The 23,236-nt window shown below is 39.2% G+C and overlaps 1 protein-coding gene across 11 annotated transcripts in view; it reads left to right on the forward strand.

The window, feature by feature from the left end:
* The first annotated feature begins 4,065 nt into the window (after window positions 1-4,065).
* Window positions 4,066-23,236, forward strand: part of OSBPL9 (oxysterol binding protein like 9) — a 199,457-nt gene continuing 180,286 nt past the window's right edge. For 9 of the 11 annotated variants that reach the window (XM_043578758.1, XM_043578761.1, XM_043578759.1 and 6 more), the window contains exon 1: window positions 4,066-4,205. In XM_043578758.1, the coding sequence (XP_043434693.1) occupies window positions 4,095-4,205 (111 nt within the window). In that variant the 5' untranslated portion in view covers window positions 4,066-4,094. The remainder of the gene's footprint in view (window positions 4,206-23,236) is intronic. The other 2 variants (XM_043578766.1, XM_043578767.1) reach the window with 1 other exon arrangement.

Raw genomic sequence — 23,236 nt, forward strand, 5'->3', positions numbered from 1 at the left:
TTACAACTCTTGCTTCTCCATTCCTGGACTTTCACACCCACAATGTACTCCTCTCCCTGACCTTAATTGTCCATGCCTGTCTTCATACCTCAGTCTTTGCCCTCATCAGTAACTGTTTTCCTTCCAAAATCTTGACTTCAGGTCAACATGAAGTTTTCACGACCACTTCTTACCCTTCAAGGTCATCTACTCCCACTCCAGCTCTTCCTTCACCTTAATAAGATTTGCAAGCCATTATTCTTTCCCCTCTTGTTCTCACTTCCTTTCTTACCCAAACTCGGTTTCATAGTCCAAAATTATAATCACAACTTTGGGTATCATTGTGAACTTAATTGTCCTTCTCTCCCTTTATCCAGCTTGCTTGGTTAATCTAGCTCTCTATACACTCTGAGCTTACTCCTGAACATCCTGATATTGCTGAAGAAAAGCCAGTATCTGGTCTGTTGACTGGTTTCATTTTAAATTTGTGACCATGAACCCTAAATGGGCATGCAATACTGCCCAAGCAATCCTATTCCACTTTTATTTCTTTCTCATTCTCTAAAATGACTCTTTCAAACTTTCCCCTCCACTTTTGTGCCATGTTTCTTTGGAAAAAATTCTAAGAAGTAGTATTCATTGAGTGCTTAGTATCTACCAGGTATTTTTTTAAATAAATATTTCTTTTTTTTTAAGTTTATTTATTTTTGAGAGAGAGAGAGAGAGACAGACAGACAGAGAGAGCATGAGCAGGGGAGGGGCAAAGAGAGAGGAAGACACAAAATCTGAAGCAGGGTCCAGGCTCTGAGCTGTCAGCAGAGAGCCCGATGCAGGGCTTGAACCCACAAACCATGAGATCATGACCTGAGCCAAAGTCGGATGCTTAACCAACTGAGCCACCCAGGTGCCCCTTTACCAGGTATTGTTTTAAGCTCTTTCCATTTATGAGCTCATTTAATCCCCCAAACAACCTACTATTATTTTTCACATATTAAAGATGGAGAAACTGAAGCACAGAGAAGTTAGAAAACTTGCCTAAGGCCATATGGCTACTAGGTGATGGGTCTGAGGACTCAAATTCAGGTACTGTGGCACCAGAGTCTACATTCTTAACCACTAAGCTTTGAGCCTTTTCTTTTTTTTTTTTTAATTAAAAAAAATTTTTTTTTTTCAATGTTTATTTATTTTTGGGACAGAGAGAGACAGGGCATGAACGGGGGAGGGGCAGAGAGAGAGGGAGACACAGAATCGGAAACAGGCTCCAGGCTCCGAGCCATCCGCCCAGAGCCTGACGCAGGGCTCGAACTCACGGACCGCAAGATCGTGACCTGGCTGAAGTCAGACGCTTAACCGACTGCGCCACCCAGGCGCCCCTGAGCCTTTTCTTAACTAAAAGCAGATAAAAACTCATTCATCTCTCTACCATCAAACTATCAAACCATAGTATTTGAATTCATAGTCTCTGTTCTCTCTCGTGATTATGGATGAAGTATCCCTGTTCCTGGTTTCACTGGTGAATTTCACCCAACATTCTAGGAAGAATTGATTCCAATCTTCTCAAACTCTTCCAAAAAAACTGAAGAAGAAGGCACCTTCCAAACTAATTTTATGAGGCCAGCATTGTCCTGATACAGACAAGGATGTTGCAAGAAAACTACAGGCCAATATTCCTCATTAATATAGTTGTAAGAATTTTCAACAAAATGCTAGCAAATCAAATTCAACAGCACATTAAAAGAACCATACGCCACAATCAAGTGAGATTCACCTCTGGAATGCAAAGATGGTTCAACATACACAAATCAAAAAATGTGACCCATCACATTAATAGAGTGATAAAAACTATATGGTCATCTCAATAGGTACAGAAAAAGCATCTGACAAAGTTCAACATTCATTCAAGATAGAAACCCTCAACAAATTGGATATTGAAGGAGTGTACCTCAACAGAATAAAGGCCGTATATAACAAATCCATATTTCATTGGGGTTGAAAGCTTTCACTCTAAGATCAGGAACAAAACAAGAGTACCCATTCTCACCACTCCTATTCACCTTATTTAGACAGAGCAACCAGGTAAGAAAAAGAAATAAAATGTATCCAGATTAGAAAGGAAGAAGTCAAATTGTTTCTGTTTGCAGATCACATGATTTTACATATAGAAAATTCTAAAGATTTCACTAAAAAATCTGAGATCTAATCCATGAATTCAGTAAAGTTGCAGGATACAAAATCAATATACAAAAATCAGTACTGTTTCTACATGCTAACACTGAATTATTTGAAAAGGAAATAAAGAAGACAATCCCACTTACAATAGCACCAAAAGCAATAAAATACTTAAGAATAAATCTAACCAAGGAGGTGAAAGATCGTACACTGAAAACTATAAGACATTAATGTAAGAAATTGAAGAATACACAAATAAATGGAAAGATGTCATGTGTTCATGGATTGGAAGAAGTAATGTTGTTAAAATGTTCATACTATCCAAAATAAACTGTGGATTCAATGCAATCCCTGTCAAGATTCCAATGGCATTTTCTACAGATAGAAAAAAATCTTAAAAAAATTGTGTGGTGAGGTGACAGATATTAACTAAACATAGTATAGTAATCATTTCAAGATATATATATATATAGTTATGTATATAATCATGTATATATATGTAAATAATTATGTTGTACACCTTAAGCTTACACAATGTTATATCAGTTACATCTCAATAAAATGGGGGAAAAGATAACAAAGAGATTAAGCATGATTAATTTAGTCTAGATTTGCACCCAATTTTGTTTAGCTAGCAAATAGGTTCTCTGTTTAGCTCCCTCAGTGATATTCTTTTTCCTAGAGTTTGTGTTATCAGCAAAGAGAAGGGATTCATAAACACAGTACCTGAATAAAGATACTTTGTAAGTTCAGAAAAATGAAAAAAATAAAAGACAAAGAAAACCTCTCCCTTGACCTCATAACTAATTCTAGCTAATGCCCCACTTCTCAGCTCCCTTTTTAGTTCTTTCTCTCATATTTTCATGGCTGGCTCTTAACCTTCACAACTCAATTTAAATGGCATGTCTGGATCCCCTACCCCAAATATAAAGGAGCCACCCACTGGATTCCTGTTACGTCAATTTAAATTCTCTGCAAGATGTCTTTTTTTTCCCCTAAATCAGCATTAGATATTTTTCTTGTTTACTTGTTAAGTTATTATTTGCTTTTCATCACTGATTTTAAGCTTTAAGAAAGCAAGGAACTTGTTTGGCTCCTTCACTGTTGCATTCCCAGGACCCCGAACAGTGCCTAATATACCAGGACAATATCTTCATTGTCTTTATAGGCTCTAAGTGACCTACGCTTACTTTTCTGACCTTGTCTCCTACTACTTTCTTCTTAGCTCACTGTTCCACTCACAGTGGAACTTGCTGTTCTTCAACACGCCAGGCTAGTGGTGTTTGCACTTGTTATTCCTTCCCTTGGAAGGCTCTTCCCCCAGCCTTCCTCCTTCACATTCTTTAGGTCTTTGCTCAAAAGTTACCTTCTCATTCAAGCCTTCTCTATTTGAGAATTTAAAATTGCATCTCCTAACTCTCTGCCTCTTTCCTTGCTTAATTTTTCTCTATAGCACTTACCAGTGTTTAATATACTACATAATTTACTATTTATTTTATTGCCTGTTCACCTCTACCCCTCATGAAGTCTCTGTTGAATCCTCAAAGCCTAAAAGAGTATCTAGCACAAAACAGCAAATATTTCTTAAATGAATGGATTTGTGAAATTAATGTATAAATGAATATCAGATGTGAAATCCTTGGGACGTGTAAGATATCATAATGGGTAATAAAATTATTTATGTTAACAAACAGTCTTAGCGGTATTCAGTCTTATACTTCTCACATCCCTGGCACGGAGTCCTGCACACAATAGGCGCCCCCAAAAAGCTTGTTTGAAGTTGATAGCTGGGGGTGTGGGTGGGCAGTTTACGACGAGAAGCACCAGCTGGCCCCGCCCCGGCCCCGCCTGATCCCTCCCCTTCCCGCGGCGGCCCCGCCCCCGCATGGTGAATTCCTTATAGGCGAGTGACGTCAGGCCGTTTGTTGTCATTGGCGGCTCCCAAGATGGCGTCCATCATGGAAGGGCCGCTGAGTAAATGGACTAACGTGATGAAGGGCTGGCAGTACCGTTGGTTTGTGCTGGACTACAATGCAGGGCTGCTTTCCTATTACACGGTGAGACCTCGGGGGGCAAAGCTCCGAGTGCCTCGGCGGTCGCTATCTCTGAGGGGGGACGGGCTTTTTGGTAGCCGGGTAAAGGTTGCTAAACTGGGGGTGCCGCCGTACGAGAGGGTTCCCTGGTGGGGGAAGGTTTTTACGTCCAGGATAGCCAATGAGGGTGAAGAAGATGCTGGCGCAGCCAATAAGCTGGCAGTAGCTGTCTGATTTATGGGCTAGGGGCGAGCCGCGTTCCTTTTTTAGGGTCTGGTATTAATCTGTGGTGGGATCCAGCGCAGATATAGATGAGTGAGGGTGATCGTAGCCATGATTTAAAGTGTCAGGTCGCGCAGTCCACGAGGTTCTCCCCCACATTGTCATGAACTTGACATTGGCCCCTCCAGGGCCTGTAGACGGCCGCGCCCCTTAGCTTTCTTCCAGGGATTAAAGAGCTCTGCCTTCTCGGAGCAGCGGTCAGACAAGCTTAGCCAGGTCCTAAGGTAACTGGCTCTCCCGCAACCCGAAGCTGAAATCCCTCCTGTCTGCCCAAATTGAGTGTTTCTTTCATGGGATGCACTCTTCTATTCTGTGAGAGGCGAGCCTAACCGACACCTTAACTTTTGAAGCCAAGGACTTCCAACACAGGAGCCTCTTGTTAACGAAGAGAATGGCTAGTGCGGTGTGTCCTGAAAGTTGTACTCTGGGGAGGGCTGAGTTCAGGGCTTCACTGTCGTTAAACGCGGATCAGTGCCCATGGGCAAGTGCACGAATTGCCACGAATCTGTCTATCCCTTCTACACCTACAGCATTAGAAACGGAAGGTGGGTGGTATTAGAGAAATTACTTACAAAGTTACTGTCTTTGAATGGTGTATAGTTAATAATAGCCAATGAAAGGGAGGAAACCACTTAAAAGGACAAAATAGAATCCTTTGAAATATTCAGAAAATAATAAAAGAAAAAATATCATTATAGAGGAAGGGTTAATGTGAGAAGTGGGGACGTTAGTATTTATTTTTCATTTAAAAATATTTATTGAACTCCCACTATATATTAATTATTACTGCTTTGGACTAGGTGTGTGTGCACACACGTGGATATTCACCATTTTTTTTCCCTCTGGAGCTTATATTCTAGTTTAGTGATTCCCTTAATTCATTTTACTCACAGTAACTATGCAAGGTAGGTATTTTACAGTTCTGGAATCTGAGGCTCCAGGCTTTTAAGTTATTTGCTCAAGATCACAAAGCTAGCAGTAAGTGGTGTAATCAGGATTACAAATTTCTTGGCTTTCTGACTATTTTCACTGCACTTCACTTTCACCTCAGGGAGGAGAAAAGTGCAAGCTGTAAGTTACTAAAGGCAAGTCTGCAGAAGTAAAAAAAATATATAACTTTCAGCATCCTTTAACTATCAACTTCCTTGCTCTATATACTTTTTTAAAGGGAGAAAAAGACCAAACCTGAATGAGATTTAAACCCATCATTCAAGATTATCTTTAGGTAGCCATGAAAGTGAGGCAACTGAACATTATATACTGAAAATTCTGGGATAATGAAATCCCATGGCTTAGATGCATGTAAAGTAATGTTGGGTTTCAGTAGATGTGATAATCAGAAAATCCCATGGACCTTTCTAGCCTATTCAAGGTAATTTCAATAAGTGGCACTATGGAATTAAGTTAACTCTACAAATCCTATTGTATTGGTCTAAATTCTAGGGCTGTACTGGAGCCCTAGCTAGGGTTCTTAGGAACTCTTAGCCTAGACAGAACCTTCCTTCTTCCTGTTTTTCTTCCTTTAATGTATCCTCTACTGCCTCCCTGCCCTTTTAGTTTTTGAATACCTTGATAGATCCTTGCCTTACTGGCTAAACACACTTTTCTTTTTTTCCATATACTCCCCTGCCTGCCACTTAATTTCTCCCTTCTGAGACCACACTCTATAAAACATCATCATTGCCAGCTGAAGGAGGTATCATATTTCTTACTAATAGATATTTTAGAAGGCTTCCCCCCCCCCCTTTCTAGTTCTTTGGTGTTAAAACATTTGCTTGTAGAGAAATAGCAGAGAAGTATAAAGTAAAATGATCTTGTGAAAATAAAATGATACCTAATCCCAAATTAGAGGAGGTCCAGCAAAGATGGGAAGAGGATAGGTAATCACTTAAAGACTAAGTAGGAGACACGTTGAATGTTGTCAATGACTTCTATACACTTGGACATTGTTTTTGTACATTAGGATTTGGGAGGATTAGAAGGTACAGTTTAGTGCATGTGGCTGATAACTTGGAGCTGCATCTTCCAGGAAGAGTATCTGAATTAGTTACATAGGCTTTTAAGCAGAGTGATAAATAGCAAGTCACTCTGTTCCTTGTTTCCAGAATCATTTAGGCTCTGGTCCGGCTCTATGGTTGGAGATCTGTTCCAAGGTGGCCATGAAAACCCTGAACTAAAGTAGATTGGCATTGGTTTAGAGTTGTCCTGTACTGAAAATTGATTATTGGGATAATCTCAGTGTTGGGTTAGAGTCACTGGGATTGCCATGGACTGAATAGATTTACCTAAACTTCACCTCAGTCTGAATCTTTTTCCCTGGGCCTGGGTCTAGACCTAGACCTATTGTTCTCTGGGAATGGATGGTCTTTTTACTTTACCTTTCTTTTATTTTCATAATCTGTGAATTTTCTGTTTTTGAAGAAGAACTTCATATAGTGTTGCTCTGTCCAATACAGGAACAGAGAAACTGATTATCTCTTTTAGGAAAGTAGATTTAGGCAGTCCTTTCAGCTCTAGTTCAGTATCTTAATTATTAGAAACAATATAATGTAGTTCATTCCGTAAGCAATTAATAGGGATTGTATTGTATATGATGGAAATACAGAAGGTGAGAGAGTCCTTCTACCTAGAAACTTACAATCCAGCAGCAGACACCTAAACATAATTTCAAAAAAATATGATAAATTTCAAAACAATATGATAAATTCTACAATGGAAATAAGAATAGAGTGCTGTGGGAACATTGCCTAGAAAAGGTGAGGGAGACATTTGAGCTGAGATTTACAGGATAAAGGAAGAAAAGAAGAAGGGCATTTCAGGCAAGGGGAAATATGCACAAAATGGGAAACTTGAGAACATAAAGGTGCATTAAGAAGACACTGAGAATTTCTGAGCAGCTCTAGTGTAAAGATGTGTAAGGGAGATAACAGGAGATTGAGTGCAGAAGGCATTTGGAGCCCTAGATCAGGCCTGGAGATGTAGATCTGTAAAATTATAGCATATAAATTATTATTATGTATTTTTATTGGATGAGATACCCAGAAAGGGCTAAGGTATAAATTTGGGAACACTGAACAGCCAACAATTTATGTGAATCATGATCACAAAAGAAGCTGAGAAAGGAAGAAAAATTGAGGGAGTTATAGATAAGTGAGGAGTTGGAAGGTTAGAAAGTGAAAGTCATGTCTTTTGTGAATTTATCATATGTTTATTGAGAACCTACTGTGTGCCAGGCAGTATGCTAGGCAGAGGCGTTAAAATGGTAAATAAAATGGAAATAATCCATGGTTTCATGATACATAGAATCTACTGGGGGATACAGCAAGTAAGAGCTATGATAGGGGACATAGGATGTTTGGGGGCTATGTAGGTAGGTTGCTTGACTCAGTCTTGAAGGGTTAGAAAAGGTTTGCTGTGACCTGAATGAGTAGAGGCTAGCCATGTGAGCAGAGAGAGAGAACTGCTTGAGATGGAATAAATGTTTTTGGATTAGACAAGAGTAAGGAGTTTGAGAGTTCTAGAGTTTGGTCTGTGAGATGGACAGCAGTGACATGAGCTGGAGAGGGAGGCAGGGGCTAGATAATGAAATGCTTTCTTAGCCTTCATGGTAAACCATGCTAAGGATTTTGAACTTTACCCCCAGGGCAGTGGAAAGTCATTTAAGTGTTGTGAGCACTTTTTATTACAGAAAAACTTTTATTATAGGGGCACCTGGGTGGCTCAGTCGGTTAAGCATCTGGCTTCAGCTCAGGTCATGATCTCACGGTTCATGGATTTGAGCCCCATGTCGTGCTCTGCACTGACAGCTCAGAGCCTGGAGCCTGCTTCAGATTCTGTGTCTCCTTCTCTCTCTGCACCTCACCCTCTTGTGCTCTGTCTCTCTCTGTCTCTCAAAAAAAATGTTAAAAAAAAAATACCTAAAAGATGATAGTAAAATGGATTCCTGTCATCCAGCATGTACAGTTATCAACATATGGCCAATTTAGTTTTGTTAATATTTCCACCACCCTTTCTTCCCCATTGGATTATTTTATTTTATTTTATTTAATATTTTAGAGAGAGAGAGAGCCTACGAGTGGGGGAGAGGGGCAGAGGGAGAGAGAGAATCTTAAGCAGGCTTCATGCTCCCACAACCCTGGGGTCATAATCTGAGCTGAAATGAAGAATCAACTGTGCAACCAACTGAGCCACCCCAGGCGCCCCCACCCCCCATTGGATTATTTTAAAGTAGATCCCAGATAGACTGTATGTCATTTCATTTGTGAATATTTTAGATGTACTACTAAAAGTTAAGGTCTCTCTCTTTTAAAAAAATGTTATCACAATAGCATTATTAAAACTGAATAATACTAATGGGGCGCCTGGGTGGCGCAGTCAGTTAAGCGTCCGACTTCAGCCAGGTCACGATCTCGAGGTCCGGGAGTTCGAGCCCCGCGTCAGGCTCTGGGCTGATGGCTCAGAGCCTGGAGCCTGTTTCCGATTCTGTGTCTCCCTCTCTCTCTGCCCCTCCCCCGTTCATGCTCTGTCTCTCTCTGTCCCAAAAATAAACGTTGAAAAAAAAATTTTTTTTAAAAAGCCAAAATAATAATTTACTAATATCAGATATCCAGTCATGTTCAATTTCCTTGGTTGTCTCAAGCATCTCTCCCTCACCAGTAGGTTTGAGTCAGGATTCTGAATAAGATCCACACATAAAATTGCATCTCTCTTTTAGTTTATAGGTCCTCCTTCCCTCTTTTTTTTCTTTGCCACTTATTTGTTGAAGAAACCAGATAATTTATTCTGTAGAGTTTTCTACATTCTGGATTTCACTGGCAATGATCTGTGGTATGTTTAAACATGTTCCTTTGTTGTCTGTATTTCCTGTAATACAGGAACTGTATAAACTGATAATTAGAGCTAGAAGCTTAATCAGATCCATTTTTTTTTTCTTTTGGGTGAGAATTCTTCATAGGTGGAAGATATTATATCAAGTGGCACATGATGTCTGATTGTCTTTATGATTTTAAAATTGGTCAGTAGGGGGGTGCCTGGGTGGCTCAGTCGGTTAAGCATCTGACTTCTGCCCAGGTCATGATCTCACTGCTCATGAGTTGGAGCCCCACGTTGGACTCTGTGCTGACAGCTCACAGCTTGGAGCCTGCTTCAGATTCTGTCTCCATCTCTCTGCCCCTCCCCAGCTCGTGCTCTGTCTCTTTCTCTTTCTCTCTCAAATATAAATAAACAAAATTGATCAGTAGGTATAGGTGAAATTTGTATTTTTTAAAGAATACTGTCATTACAGAGAAATAATCGGGTCATATTGACAGGACTTAGTGATTGGATGTGAACAAAATTGCAGGAGTTGTCTGATGAAATCCAAGTTTTTGGTTTCACATGGATGAATGATGATAGGGAAGACAAACGGGTTCGGGGAAAGATTGCTTTAGGGCATGTTGAAATTGACGTAAAGATGTCCAATAGTATGGAATTTAGGAAAAAATCTGGGTTACAGATCTATATTAGCTTTATACATGGAGAATTGAGAGAGTGAGTGAGAATAATTAAATAGGATGCTGAGAGACACCATTGGATTAGTTCTCTATTGCTTTGTAACAAATTACCCCAAAACTTAGCAATTTAAACTAACAAATATTATCATAGTTTCTGTGGCCCACTACTTTGGAGTGACTTAGCTGTGTGGCTCTGGCTCAGGGTCTCAAGAAGTTGCAGTCAAGACATTGGCTGGGATTGTAGTCCTGTGAATGGCTTGATGGGAGCTGGAGGATCTGCTTCCAGGATGACTCACTCTCACATCAGTTGGCAGAAGGCCTCAGTCCTTACTGGCTGTTAGAAGGTGGCCTCAGTTCATCACCAGTTAGCCTCTCCAGACTAGACTAGTGTCATCATGACAGGCTTTATGGTTTCACTCAGAGGGAATGATCAAAGTAAAAGCAACAAGGAACTGCAGTGCCTTTTATGTCTTAGTCTGAGAATTCTGCCTTATTTTATTCATTAGAAATGAATCCTACAGTTTAGCTCACACTCATGGGATGGGAATTACAGGCATGGGGAGGGCAATTAGGCTCTACCTTTTGAAACGAGTGTCAAAGAATTTGTGGCCAGATTTAAAAAAAGTTATTTTTTAATGTTTATTTGAGAGAGAGAGAGAGAGAGAGAGAGAGAGAGACAGAGAGAGACAGAATGCAAGTGGGGGGTGGGGGCAGAGAGAGAGGGAGACACAGAATCTGAAGCAGGCTCCAAGCTCTGAGCTGTCAGCGCAGAGCCTGACGCGGAGCTTGAACCCACAAACCGTGAGATCATGACCTGAGCCAAAGTCGGCTGCTTACCCGACTGAACCACCCAGGTGCCCCTGTGGACAGATAATTTTAAGTCACAATCACATTCAAGGGATTGGCAGAGAAAAAAAAACTGTAATAGGAAAGTGACAAGGGACAGCTAGAGATACAAGAAAAATCAGAACACTGGCAAAGTGGGAATCGTGAGTTGGCTTAAATGTGGTTGAGAGGATTGAATAGGTGAAGTCTAAAAATATCCATTGAGGGGCGCCTGGGTGGCGCAGTGGGTTAAGCGTCCGACTTCAGCCAGGTCACGATCTCGCGGTCCGTGAGTTCGAGCCCCGCGTCAGGCTCTGGGCTGATGGCTCGGAGCCTGGAGCCTGTTTCTGATTCTGTGTCTCCCTCTCTCTCTGCCCCTCCCCCGTTCATGCTCTGTCTCTCTCTGTCCCAAAAATAAATAAAAACGTTGAAGAAAAAAAAAATTAAAAAAAAAATAAAAATATCCATTGAATTGATCAATTTGGACATACAGATGCCCTTAGTGGGGTGGTAGTTGTGGAAGGAAGGCCGATTGGAGTGGTTTAAAGAGTAAATAAGGTATAAGAAATAGAAAAAGTGAGTGCACATTACTCAAGATACTTCATTTTGAAAGAGGCAGAGAGGAATATGGAATTGAGGGGGAGGGCTTCTACGATAGGGGTTGGCTTAAATGTTGTGGAGACAGGAATCAAGGTCCATATTAAAAATGAGGGTACAGTGAGGACTTAAGGAGTATAGTAAAGCTTTAAATCAGTGGCCTTGGGACCTGGAAAAAGGAATAGCTAGAGACACATTAACGGTTAATCAGATTGTTTGAGAAACTAGTTGGGATTATAAAATATAATTTGTTTCATCATTACCCCAAAGTGTTTAACTCTCTTTCTTGATTTGCATTGTTTTTATAACATTTTGGAGAGAAAGTTAGAAACAATGAATTAGTAAGTTACCAGAGCCACCCAAGGTATTATTTGCAAAAAGAATCATTAGAAAAATCATGTGTTCTTTGCTATTACTTGCTGCCTGGAAGAGACTCATAATGATTTTGCATTTCAGAACCACTGGTAGTTGAAACACATTCAAGTGTTATTCGGCAGTCCTTAGCATTGTTTTGGAGGATGATCAAAATTTTGAAAAGCTTAAGAATATGTGTTTTTCCTGCAAAGATGTAGAAGAGGTAGTGTCAGATTCTCCTAGGAAGATACCAGCACCACTCCCATCAAACAAAAGTGAATTTATACTTTTCTAAATAAACTGTTCTTGACAGTTTTTATTAAGCTTAAATGGTATGTATTAGAAATCCAAAACTAATAAAGTAGCTTTTGAATTGTAAAAGGAACAAGGGGCACCTGGGTGGCTCAGTGGTTAAATGTCTGACTCTTGGTTTCAGCTCGGGTCATGATCTCACGGTTCATGGGTTCTAGCCCCATGTCAAAGTCTGTACTGACAGTACAGAACCTGCTTGGGATTCTCTCTCTGCCCCTATCCTGCTGGCTCTCTCTCTCTCAAAAGAGATAAACTTAAAACAATAGTAAAATAAATAAAAGGAACAGAACAAAAATTGTATTTAATCTAAATGTCCTGAAAAGAAAACAAAGAAAGCTCATAAAATGGTAAGTGGTATCAGTGTGAAGAAGTATATGGAAATTTTGTATCTTTTGCTTTCTTGAATACTCTACTCAGCCTTGATTTTTTTCCCTGTTTTAATACCCTTGAAACTTGCTCATTTAATTCTTTGGGGATTTAATCATTTCACATTTGTTATCATTAGCTAGTCATATCTAGAGTACATTCTTTATCTGTACAAGTTTGTAAACTCTTCAATGGCAGTACTGAGCATTGTAATCTTCAAGCCTTACACTGTGGCACATTGTTGTTGTAGTGAATGTAATGTCCAGGGCCCTTAAAACTTGGCTTAGAGATGAGATTCAGAAGGCTGTTTTGGAATTGTTTTTTACACAGCCTTGTAAATTTTGCAGATTGTACTAGTAGCAAATATGTACGTTTTCATGCTTTATGTAAAGCCTTGTATCAACAACAGTGGCTTTTGTTTAATTATCTAGAGCCTGTAGAAATGTGTGGATCTTGTGCTTAGTTTGTTCCATCAGACAAGCAGTCAGCTCTTGCTTCTGTTGTAAGCAGTTTTGTTAATGGTAATAATTTGTGGAAGGACAGAAAATAGAGTTGTTCTCAAACATGCCACTCCTGTATGTGGCAATTGTGATAGGGTTAGATTTTCAAATAATTACATAATTCCAATCAAAGGTAGAACAGTACACAAGTGATTTAGATTAATAATTTAATTCCTTTTCTTGCTTATAGAGAAAGGCAAACAAATGGCCAGTCCACTTATTTATTTTCCTTCTCACTTTATCATGAAGGATTCTCTTCATAGACTAGTTCCTTAAAAAAAGGGAATTTACTTTTTTTTTTTTGCAAAAGTTAAGTTTACAAGGTACATGGAATCATACAAATGGAATTATATTCAAGGGAAGTGTTTTGAGGTATTCATAATTTTTTAAATTTCCCATTCACATGACAATGTTAAGATTATTATGAAAGTTGATTTTGTTTCCTGGAGTTTTGTTCACATTAAGCCTTCATGCTAAGATTGTCTACTCATTTCATTTCTTGCATTTTATTTTAGCATTACTGCTATAGCACAGGTGGGTGGATAAAATATTGGGTGAATATTTGCTTTGTCACTCTGCCAGATGTCTCTACGTTCTCTCAACCCTTCTCTTTCCTCCATTATTCAGAGAAGGTCCCATGCTTCCGAGACAATGGAATACATTTAGTGGGAATACTTTCAACATCGTGTACCCATGTAACTACCTTGTTACTATACCTGCTTTCCTGCCAACCCTTGCCTGCATCTGTCCCCATCTGAGTGGAAGAGGTAATCCTTGGGTGTTCTGATTTCAATCTGCTCACAAATTTTCATAGGACCTCAGTCTGTAGATTTTCTCCTTCATCTGCTTTTTCTCTACTCCCTTTCTCTCATGTAACTTCAACTTCCTTTTTATGTATGGACTTTTGTGATTTCTCTTTTTTATTTTTCTAAGTTTATTTATTTTTTAATTTACTTTTTTTTTTTTTTTTTTAGTGTTTATTCATTTTTTGAGAGAGTGAGAGTGGGGAGGGGCAGATAGAGAGGGAGACACTGAATCCAAAGCAGGCTCCAGGCTCTGTGCTGACAGCTCAGAGCCCAATGTAGGGCCCAAACCCACCAACAGGGAGATCATGACCTGAGCCAAAGTCGGGTGCTTAACTGATTGAGCTACCCAGCCGCTCCAGTTTATTTATTTATTTGAGAGAGAGTGAGTACTAGCAGAGAGAGAGAGAGAGAGAGAGAGAGAGAGAGAATCCCAAGCAGTCTCTGTGCTGTCAATACAGTGCTTGTGTATTGAGATTGAGTGGCCTCAATCTCATGAATCATGAGATTATGCATGACCTGAGCCAAAATCAAGAGTCAGACACGTAAGCCACTGAAGCCACCCAGGGCTGCTTTTGTGGTTTATTTTTAAGAATATTTATTTTGCAATACGACAATTAAACATCTTTGTTGTTGGGGCGCCTGGGTGGCTCAGTGGGGTAAGCATTCGACTTCGGCTCAGGTCATGATCTCAAGGTGCGAGTTCAAGCCCTGTCTGTATCTGGCTCTGTGCTGACAGCTCAGAGCCTGGATCCTGCTTCAGATTCTGTGTCTCCCTCTTTCTCTGTCCCTCCCCCATGCATTCTCTCGCATGTGCTCTCTCTCTCTCAAAAATAAATGTTAAAAACATAAAAAAATCTGTGTTGTAACAATTTCATGTGGAAATTTTGAGTAAATCTTTGGGTTGCCTGCTGTGTGTGGTTGTGTGTGTGTGTGTGTGTGTGTGTGTGTGTGTGTAACAGTTTTACTGGGGTAGTAACTCACATACCATCTATTTGAAGGATACAGGTAAATGGTTTTTAATATATTCATAGAATTGTGTAACCATTTCCACAGTCAATTTTAGAAAATTTTCATCACTCCCCAAATAAACACTGTTTCCATTATATTCGTACCAGTATTTCACCCCAGCATAGGCAACCACTAATCTACTTTTGGTCTCTATAGATTTGCCTATTTTGTACATTTCCTTTACTAGAATCCTATTATAAAACTATTCCTTAAATAATTCTAACATGGCTTCTTTCATTTAGTTTTCAAGATTCATCTATATTATAGCACATATGAGTACTTTTTACTGCTGAATAGTCTGTTGTATGAGTATTACACAATTGTATTTATCCATTTATCAGTTAATAGATATTTGAGTTGTTTCCACTTTTTTTGGCTACTGTGATTAATGCTGCTATGAACATTTGTATACATAAGTTTTGGTGTGGACATATGTTTTCATTTCTCTTAGATATATAAGAGTGGAATTGCTAGGCCATATGATGACTCTATGTTTAACCTTATGAGGAATTGCCAGTCTGTTTTTTAAAGCAGCGACACCATTTTACATTCCCACCAGAGGTATAAGGGTTCCAATTTCTCTATATCCTTGCCAATATTGTCATTATCTGTCATTTTGGTTATAGCCATCCTTAGTGGGTGTAAAGTAGTATATTATTAAGGTTTTCATTTGTGTTTCTCTGATGGCTATTGATGTTGAACATATTTTCATATGCTTATTGACCATTTGTATATCTTTTCTTTTTTTTTTTTTAATTTTTTTTTTCAACGTTTATTTATTTTTGGGACAGAGAGAGACAGAGCATGAACGGGGGAGGGGCAAAGAGAGAGGGAGACACAGAATCAGAAACAGGCTCCAGGCTCCGAGCCATCAGCCCAGAGCCCAACTCGGGGCTCGAACCCACGGACCGCAAGATCGCGACCTGGCTGAAGTCGGATGCCTAACCGACTGCGCCACCCAGGCGCCCCTTGTATATCTTTTCCAGAGGACTATCTATTCAGATCCTTTGCTAATTTTTAGATTGTGTTCCTTGTCTTTTTTATTAAGTTGTAAGACTTTTTTTTTTTATGTATTCTAGATACAAGTCCCTTATTACATACATGATTTACAAGTATTTTCTCCTTTTTTTTTCTTGATGGCATTCTCTGAAGCACAAAATTTTTAAATTTGATTATGTCTAATTTAACTTTAACTTTTGTTGCTTGTGCTTTTGGTGACAAGAAACCATTGCTTAGAGGTGCCTGGCTTGCTCCGTTGGTAGAGCACAACTCTCAATCTCAGGGTTGAGTTCAAGCCCCACGTTGGGTGCGGAGCCTACCTAAAAAAACCCCAAAAAACCCAAACCCGTTGCTTAATCTAAGGTCACAAAGGTTTATACCTGTGTTCTTCTAAGAGTTTTATAGTTTAAGCTCTTATGTTTAGGTCTTTGATTCATTTTGAATTAATTTTTGTATATGGTGTCAGCTAAGGGTCATATTCTTTTTCTTAGATTTTATATTCTTTTTAATTTCTTTATTCTTTTGTGTATGGATATCCAGTTATAATAACACCAATTATTGAAAAGACTTTTTTTTTCTTGTCACTGTGTTGAAAATCAATTGACCATAAGCATGCAGTTTTATTTCTGAACTCACAGTTCTACTCCATCTATCTTTATGTCTGTCCTTATATCAGTGTCATGCTGTTTCAATTATTATAGCTTTGGGTTTTTTTTAATTTTTAAAAAGTTTACTTATTTTTTTTGAGAGAGAGGGTATGCACCCATGAACGGAGGAGGGGCAGAGAGAGAGGAAGAGAGAGTGAATCCCAAGTAGGCTCCACACTGTCAGCATGGAGACCGACTCAGGGCTTGAACCCACAAACTGTGAGATCATGATCTGAGTTGAAATCAAGAGTTGGATACTTAGTTAACTGAACCACCCAGGTGACTCTCAATTGTTATTTATAGCTTTGTAATAAGTTTTGAAATTGGGAAGTATGACTTTCAGCCTTTTTTTTTTTTAAGATTGTTTTGTCTGTTTTGGGTTCTTGAAACTTCCATCTGAACTTTAGGACCTACTGACTTTTTTATTAACAAATTGACATGGTCATATTTCTCTCAAGTAGAAAAATGTCTCTTCTAATGCTGTGTCTCCTTGGAAATACATCCTAACCTCTCAAACCTGTGGAAAGTTTCTATGTTGTATCTCTTTATCCATCTTATATTTACTCTGCAGCGGTCTTTACCTCCAGATTTTACTGAAAATCCTAGCAAAGGTCTCCAGTGATAGCTTTGTTGCTAAACCCAATAGGTACTTCTTCACACTTAATTTTTTTTTAATTGTCAAGAAATTTTTAATATAATTCATTAACAAATGAAAAATTATAAATCACATGATTTTATTATATGATAACATTGACATTTTTTATATAAAATTTATTGTCAAATTGGTTTCCACACAACACCCATTGCTCATCCTAACAGGTGCCCTCTTCAATGCCCATCACCCACTTTCCCCTCCCTCCCACGCCCATCAACCTTCAGTTTGTTATCAGTATTTAAAAGTCTCTTACGGTTTTTTACCTCCTTCCCTCTCTGTAACTTTTTTTTCCCCCCCTTCCTCCCCCTGGTCTTCTGTTGAGTTTCTTAGGATCCACATATGAATGAAAACATATGGTATCTGTCTTTCTCTGCCTAACTTATTTCACCTAGCATAACACTCTCCAGTTCCATCCACATTGCTACAATTGGCCAGGTTTCACTCTTTTTCATTGCCAAGTAGTATTCCATTGTGTATATAAACCACAATTTCTTTATCCATTCATCAGTTGATGAACATTTAGGCTCTTTCCATTATTTGGCTATTGTTGAGAGTGCTGCTATAAACATTGGGGTACAAGTGCCCCTATGCATTGGTACTCCTGTATCCCTTGGGTAAATTCCTAGCAGTGCTATTGCTGGGTCATAGGGTAGGTCTATTTTTAATTTTTTGAGGAACCTCCACACTGTTTTCCAGAGTGGCTGCACCAGTTTGCATTCCCACCAACAGCGCAAGAGGGTTCCCATTTCTCCACATCCTCTCCAGCATCTATAGTCTCCTGATTTATTCATTTTAGCCACTCTGACCGGAGTGAGGTGGTATCTCAGTGTGGTTGTGATTTGTATTTCCCTGATGAGGAGTGACGTTGAGCATGTTTTCATGTATCTGTTGGCCATCCAGATGTCTTCTTTAGAGAAGTGTCTATTCATGTCTTCTGCCCATTTCTTCACTGGATTATTTGTTTTTTGGGTGTGGAGTCTGGTGAGTTCTTTATAGATTTTGGATACTAACCCTTTATCCAGTATGTCATTTGCAAATATCTTTTCCCAATCCATCGGTTGCCTTTTACTTTTGTTGATTGTTTCCTTTGCAGTGCAGAAGCTTTTTATCTTGATGAGGTCCCAATAGTTCATTTTTGCTTTTAATTTCCTTGCCTTTGGGGATGTATCAAGTAAGAAATTGCTGTGGCTGAGGTCAGAGAGGTTTTTTCCTGCTTTCTCCTCTAGGGTTTTGATGGTTTCCTGTCTCACAGGCAGGTCCTTCTTCCATTTTGAGTTTATCTTTGCGAATGGTGTAGGAAAATGGTCTAGTTTCATCCTTCTGCATGTTGCTATCCAGTTCTCCCAACACCATTTGTTAAAGAGACTGTCTTTTTCCCATTGGATATTCTTTCCTGCTTTGTCAAAGATGAGTTGGCCATACTTTTGTGGGTCCAATTCTGGGGTCTCTATTCTATCCCATTGGTCTATGTGTCTGTTTTTGTGCCAATACCATGCTGTCTTGATGATGACAGCTTTGTAGTAGAGGCTAAAGTCTGGAATTGTGATGCCTCCCGCTTTGGTGTTCTTCTTCAATATTACTTTAGCTATTCGGGGTTTTTTGTGGTTCTATACAAATTTCAGGATTGCTTGTTCTAGCTTTGAGAAGAATGCTGGTGCAATTTTGATTGGGATTGCATTGAATGTGTAGATAGCTTTGAGTAGTATTGACATTTTAACAGTATCTTCCAGTCCACAAGCACAGAATGTTTTTCCATTTCTTTGTATCTTCGTCAGTTTCTTTCATAAGCTTTCTATAGTTTTCAGCATACAGATCTTTTACATCTTTGGTCAGGTTTATTCCTAGGTATTTTATGATTCTTGGTGCAATTGCGAATGGGATCAGTTTATTTGTCTTTTTGTTGCTTCATTATTAGCGTATAAGAATGCAACTGATTTCTGTACATTAATTTTGTATCCTGCGACTTTGCTGAATTCATGTATCAGTTCAAGTATACTTTTGGTGGAGTCTGTCGGGTTTTCCATATGTAGTATCATGTCATCTGCAAAAAGTGAAAGCTTGACTTCATCTTTGCCAATTTTGATGTCTTTGATTTCCTTTTGTTGTCTGATTGCCGATGCTAGAACTTCCAGCACTATGTTAAACAACAGCAGTGAGAGTGGACATCCCTGTCATGTTCCTGATCTCAGGGGGAAAGCTCTCAGTTTTTCCCCATTGAGGATGATATTAGCTGTGGGCTTTTCATAAATGGCTTTTATGATGTTTAAGTATGTTCCTTCTATCCCGACTTTCTTGAGGGTTTTTATTAAGAAAGGATGCTGAATATTGTCAGATGCTTTTTCTGCATCGATTGACAGGATCATATGGTTCTTACCTTTTCTTTTATTAATGTGATGTATCACATTGATTGATTTGTGAATGTTGAACCAGCCCTGAAGCCCCAGAATGAGTCCCACTTGATCATGGTGAATAATTCTTTTTATATGCTGTTGAATTCGATTTGCTAGTATCTTGTTGAGAATTTTTGCATCCATATTCATCAGGGATATTGACTTGTATTTCTCTCTTTTTTTTTTTTTTGCTGGGTCTCTGTCTGGTTTAGGAATCAAAGTAATTCTGGCTTCATAGAATGAGTCTGGAAATTTTCCTTCCCTTTCTATTTTTTGGAACAGCTTGAGAAGGATAGGTATTATCTCTGCTTTAAATGTCTGGTAGAATTCCCCAGGGAAGCCATCTGGTCCTGGACTCTTATTTGTTGGGAGATTTTTGATAATTGATTCAATTTCTTTGCTGGTTATGGGTCTGTTCAAGTTTTCTATTTCTTCCTGTTTGAGTTTTGGAAGTGTGTGGGTGCTTAGGAATTTGTCCATTTCTTCCAGGTTGTCCAGTTTGGTGGCATATAATTTTTCATAGTATTCCCTGATAATTGCTTGTATTTCTGAGGGATTGGTTGTAATCATTCCATTTTCATTTGTGATTTTATCTATTTGGATCATCTCCCTTTTGTTTTTGAGAAGCCTGGCTAGAGGTTTATCAATTTTGTTTATTTTTTCAAAAAACGAACTCTTGGTTTCGTTGATCTGCTCTACAGTTTTTTTAGATTCTATATTGTTTATTTCTGCTCTGATCTTTATTATTTCTCTTCTTCTGCTGGGTTTAGGCTGCCTTTGCTGTTCTGCTCCTATTTCCTTTAGGTGTGCTGTTAGATTTTGTATTTGGGATTTTTCTTGTTTCTTGAGATAGGCCTGGATTGCAATGTATTTTCCTCTCAGGACTGCCTTCACTGCATCCCAAAGTGTTTGGATTATTGTATTTTCATTTGCATTTGTCTCCATATATTTTTTAATTTCTTCTCTAATTGCCTGGTTGACCCATTCATTCTTTAGTAGAGTGTTCTTTAACCTCCATGCTTTTGGAGGTTTTCCAGACTTTTTCCTGTGGTTGATTTCAAGTTTCATAGTGTTGTGGTCTGAAAGTGTGCATGGTATGATCTCAGTTCTTTTATACTTATTAGGGGCTGTTTTGTGGCCAATATGTGATCTATCTTGGAGAATGTTCCATGTGCACTAGAGAAGAAAGTATATTCTGTTGCTTTGGGATGCAGAGTTCTAAATATATCTGTCAAGTCCATCTGATCCAATATATCATTCAGGGCCCTTGTTTCTTTGTTTATTCTCTGTCTAAATGTTCTATCCATTGCTTTAAGTGGAGTTTTAAAGTCTTCTGCAATTACCACATTCTTATCAATAAGGTTGCTTACGTTTGTGATTAATTGTTTTATATATTTGGGAGCTTCTGAATTCGGTGCATAGACATTTATAATTGTTAGCTCTTCCTGATGGATAGACCCTATAATTATTATATAATGCCCTTCTTCATCTCATGTTACAGCCTTTAATGTAAAGTTTGTCTGATATAAGTATGGCTACTCCAGCTTTCTTTTGACTTCCAGTAGCATGGTAGATACTTCACTGTCCCCTCACTTTCAATCTGAAGGTGTCCTCCTCAGGTCTAAAATGAGTCTCTTGTAGACAGTAAATAGATGGGTCTTGTTTTTTTATCCATTCTGATACCCTTGTCTTTCGGTTGAGCATTTAGTCCATTTACATTCAGTGCTATTATGGAAAGATGTGTGTTTAGAGTCATTGTGATATCTGTAGGTTTCATGCTTGTAGTGGTGTCTCTGGTACTTTGTGGTCCTTGCAAAATTTCACTCAGAGTCCCCCTTAGGATCTCTTGTAGGGCTGGTTTAGGGGTGATGAATTCCTTCAGTTTTTGTTTGTTTGGGAAAACCTTTATCTCACCTTCTATTCTGAATGACAGACTTGCTGGGTAAAGGATTCTTGGCTGCATATTTTTTTTTGTTCATCACATTGAAGATTTCCTGCCATTCCTTTCTGGTCTGCCAAGTTTCAGTAGATAGGTCTGCTGCTACCCTTATGTGTCTACCTTTGTATGTTAAGGCTCATTTATCCCTAGCTGCTTTCAGAATTCTCTCTTTATCCTTGTATTTTGCCAGTTTCACTATGATATGTCGTGTCGAAGATTGATTCAAGTTACGTCTGAAGGGAGTTCTCTGTGCTTCTTGGATTTCAAAGCCTGTTTCCTTCCCCAGATCAGGGAAGTTCTCAGCTATGATTTGTTCAAGTACAGCTTCAGCCCCTTTCTCTCTCTCTCCTTCTTCTGGAATTCCTGTGATACAGATACTGTTCCGTTTGATTGCATCACTTAGTTCTCTAATTCTCCCCTTGTACCCCTGGATTTTTTTATCTCTTTCTCTCAGCTTCCTCTTTTTCCATAACTTTATCCTCTTATTCACCTATTCTCTCCTCTGCCTCTTCAATCCGTGGTATAGCTGCCTCCGTTTTATTTTGCACCTCATTTATAGCATTTTTTAATTCATCATGACTAGTTTTTAGTCCCTTGATCTCTGTAGCAATAGATTCTCTGCTGTCCTCTATGCTTTTTTCAAGACCAGTGATTAATTTTATGACTATTATTCTAAATTCTTGTTCTGTTATATTGCCTAAATCGGTTTTGATCAATTTGTTAGCTGTTGCTACTTCCTGGAATACCTTTTGAGGAGAATTCTTCCGGTTCATCATTTTGGCTAGTTTTCTGTCCCTTATCTGTTTTAAAAGCTTGTTGTCTGCTCTGTACCTGTGAGCATTGCTATATTAAAGGAGGGTCATACATTGTCCAGAGCCTGGCCCTTCAGGAGGTGTTTTTTCGGGGTTGTTACTTGCTCTCTGTTGTTGTGACTTTGGTTATTTTATTACCCTACTCATAGTAATATTTCGGACCCTCCACCAGATGTGCTTTGATTTGTTCCTTGGAGTAGCCCTGTAAAGGAAAACAAATAGACATACAGGAGACAAAAACATACAAACATACAAGCCAATAACACCAACAAATAAACAAAAACCTAAAGACTAAAAACAAAAACCTAAAAACACAGACTACAAGTAAAGAAGAGGGTGGAGGCGGTGCTGATGGAAGAGAACATACAAAGAGAGAAATGACGTTGGGGGAGAGGGGGGAAGAAAAAATAAACATTGATTAGGCAGAGACTAAATGGCTCAATCCAGAGAGAGAGAAAGGAAAATAAAGGAGGAGGCTGGGAAAACTAAACGAAGATATAGTTACCCAGACGAGAAACTATATGGCTTATTTCAGAGAGAGAGAAAGGAGTGTAAAGAAGGAGGTGTAGAACATTTATCAAGACAATGGATTAAATATGTTTGTTTAGATAGACCAATAACCAGAGTAACCAGCCTAGGAGAGGGAAGAGATAAGGGGGAGAAATGGGGGGGGGGGGCAGAGTATATCTAAATATCCAGAATTGACCTAGAGTTAATCCAGGCAATGCTGTATCACTTGTCGGTAGTAGATGTCTGCAGGGTCTGTGCTGCTCGCGTGGATATGCAGTTACCCAGTGCAGAGGGGCCTGGGTTGGCTTTATCTGGACCCACCTCCACTATGGGCCCCTGGAGTGATCCCTGAGGCCCCACCTTGGTGGTGGTGGGGAAATGGTGATCCCCCAGTCTCTTCTCCACGGAGAGCCGTACTGGTGGACTCAGTTTGAGTCGTCCTCACTGTGCCGTGGGTGCAGACAGGGCAGTCCTTCTTGCTCCAACTCCCCTGACCCTGTGCTTGGCTAGGATTCAAAGTCCCGCTCCGTGCACTCCGGCACTGGGGAAGCGCCTCTCTGT

The sequence above is a fragment of the Prionailurus bengalensis genome, chromosome C1 (genome assembly GCF_016509475.1).
Source record: "Prionailurus bengalensis isolate Pbe53 chromosome C1, Fcat_Pben_1.1_paternal_pri, whole genome shotgun sequence".
In the NCBI taxonomy this organism is placed as follows: Eukaryota; Metazoa; Chordata; class Mammalia; order Carnivora; family Felidae; genus Prionailurus; species Prionailurus bengalensis.